The sequence below is a fragment of the Akebia trifoliata genome, chromosome 1, assembly GCF_017979445.1.
Source record: "Akebia trifoliata isolate Shusen 1 chromosome 1, ASM1797944v1, whole genome shotgun sequence".
NCBI lineage: Eukaryota > Viridiplantae > Streptophyta > Magnoliopsida > Ranunculales > Lardizabalaceae > Akebia > Akebia trifoliata.
This window is the reverse complement of record NC_141375.1, coordinates 22,934,851-22,936,939: the sequence shown is the minus strand read 5'-3', so window position 1 is coordinate 22,936,939 and position 2,089 is coordinate 22,934,851. Positions and strand designations below refer to the sequence as shown.

General features: G+C 36.7%; 1 protein-coding gene across 1 annotated transcript; it reads left to right on the top strand.

The window, feature by feature from the left end:
• The first annotated feature begins 956 nt into the window (after positions 1-956).
• Positions 957-1,730, top strand: LOC147411014 (auxin-responsive protein SAUR21-like). Its single transcript, XM_086448897.1, has one exon. It carries the CDS (start codon positions 1,081-1,083, stop codon positions 1,375-1,377), a length of 297 nt encoding a protein of 98 aa, XP_086305023.1. The 5' UTR covers positions 957-1,080; the 3' UTR covers positions 1,378-1,730.
• Positions 1,731-2,089: the final 359 nt, after the last annotated feature.

The window sequence follows — 2,089 nt, the reverse complement described above, 5'->3', positions numbered from 1 at the left end:
TTTCTCAAACATGGTAATTCACTCTCATCTCATCTATAGACTTAGGCTCTGCAGAACTATGTAAATCTTGTTATGCCTTATATATATTTCCTTTCATTTATATCGCCTTCGTCTTCTGAACTATTCCAAGTGACAATACACTAAATTTTGTGGGTTCATATTTTGACGACAATGGTGATCTAAATGTTAAGAGCATTTAAGCATCGTGTTCTCAATGACATGCAATGTAGAAATGTATCTTTGTCTCCGACCTGAGAAATGGTTAAATGGAATTGAAAGAGGGCAGATGGGTGGTCACGGGTCCCAAACAATGGTTGCATGAAGTAGGGTGCCTGATGCAAATTGCCTAAACATAGACAAAGCAACCCCATAGAGATGGATTTAATGATTGAACCTGTATCAACTTGCTTTTCTTTGTAATAACTATTAGTGACAAACTGTATAGACTCTAAAAATCAAATGAGGACATTGAGAGTGTGGGGCATTAATGTTTTTATAGCCCTTCAGTTTGACTAAACTACAGCTAACCCGCTGGGTCTATTATTTCCTTGTTTTTACCATAATAATTTGTACAAATAGCCAAATTATAAATCATCATGCCACATTAGATTGTTTCAAGAATTTATTATTCTGTCTTCAACATTTTTCCAAATGTTAGATGTAGGCTCAAGCTCATGTCATCTTCATCTTGTTTATACACCAAACACCATCACATGTATCTGTTTTTAAGTTGTGTAAGGTTGCCATCTGCTTTGAAGCTCTAACGTTTATTTGAATAATGAATTCAAATACATAAGTGGTTATGCTGCAACATCAATTGATGGATGGATAATAACATTGAATAAGCAATGCCATGTGATGCTTTATGAGGTAGGTCCCTAAGCTTATCCAATTGTGAATGCCTCCTTACCACCTACTCCATAACATTTCTTCACTCTATATATACATACACACTAAACCTTCCTTCCAACTCCAATTTTTCACTCGCATCCTTCAAAGTGCTAAAGCTTTCTATTGTTCCTCTATAAAGCCCATTAAGATCTCTTTCTTGTTTTTGTTCTCTTCACTGCAAGAATAGTCATGGGTATCCGTTTGCCTTCCATGTCCCTTCATGCCAAGCAGATTCTCAAACTACAGTCTCTTCTTACCAGAACAGCCACAAAAGATGTCCCAAAAGGACACTTAGCAGTTTACGTCGGAATAGCCGAAAAGAAGCGGTTCGTTGTTCCTGTATCTTACTTGAACCATCCTTCATTCCAAGACTTATTAAGTAGGGCTGAGGAAGAGTTCGGGTTTAATCATCCAATGGGTGGTCTTACAATTCTATGCAAAGAAACAGCCTTCATCGATCTTACATCTCGTTTGAATGCCTTGTGAAAGAAGTGGATGAACAAAGAAGTTAACAAGCAAACATGAAGGCACCCGATTTTTTATCTCTTTCGATCACCATTTTTTTGAGAGTTTAAAGCATGGGTGGCTAACCACTAGATCTAATATGTCTAATCTCTAGAAGAGGGTTGTTCTCAATTCTCTTCATTTGTAAAAAAAACATTTGTTTTATTTTTTGTAAATGAGTGGGCAGAGTAAAACATGTCTCTCCCTTTGAACACATCATTTAACGGAAACTTTTTTCCTTTCGTCTTCTAAATTGCAAAATCTTGACCAACTTGAAAGTTCTATATGATGTGCACTAGTCTCCTGTAAAATTCTCCCATATTGGACTTTGGCTGTCTTCTATGAGCATGAGTCTTTTTTACCCAAATGGTGCTTCCTATGTTAATGGTAGGGGACTATAAAGTGAGACGAACATTTATGAATTATATTGGAAGACCAAATAAAAATTCTTTGGTTAGGATATAAAGGTATACATGGACCATGGACTTAACAATGTGCAACATTCAATTATGGGGCATCCCCTTTGATGGAGCCGATCAAATCACCCTGTTAATCATTTCTTTCTTTGATGTTAAGTTTCATTCTTTTAGCTGCTCAACTTGGATAATATGATGTAAAGTTCATGATAAGATCTTTCTATGAATATTTTCGCCTCCCTCCCCCCCCCCCCCCTTAAGAGTAGGTCATGTGTTCC

Excerpts from the sequence above, each read along its gene's own strand:
- LOC147411014 (XM_086448897.1), top strand. The coding sequence starts at position 1,081 with ATGGGTATCCGTTTGCCTTCCATGTCCCTTCATGCCAAGCAGATTCTC.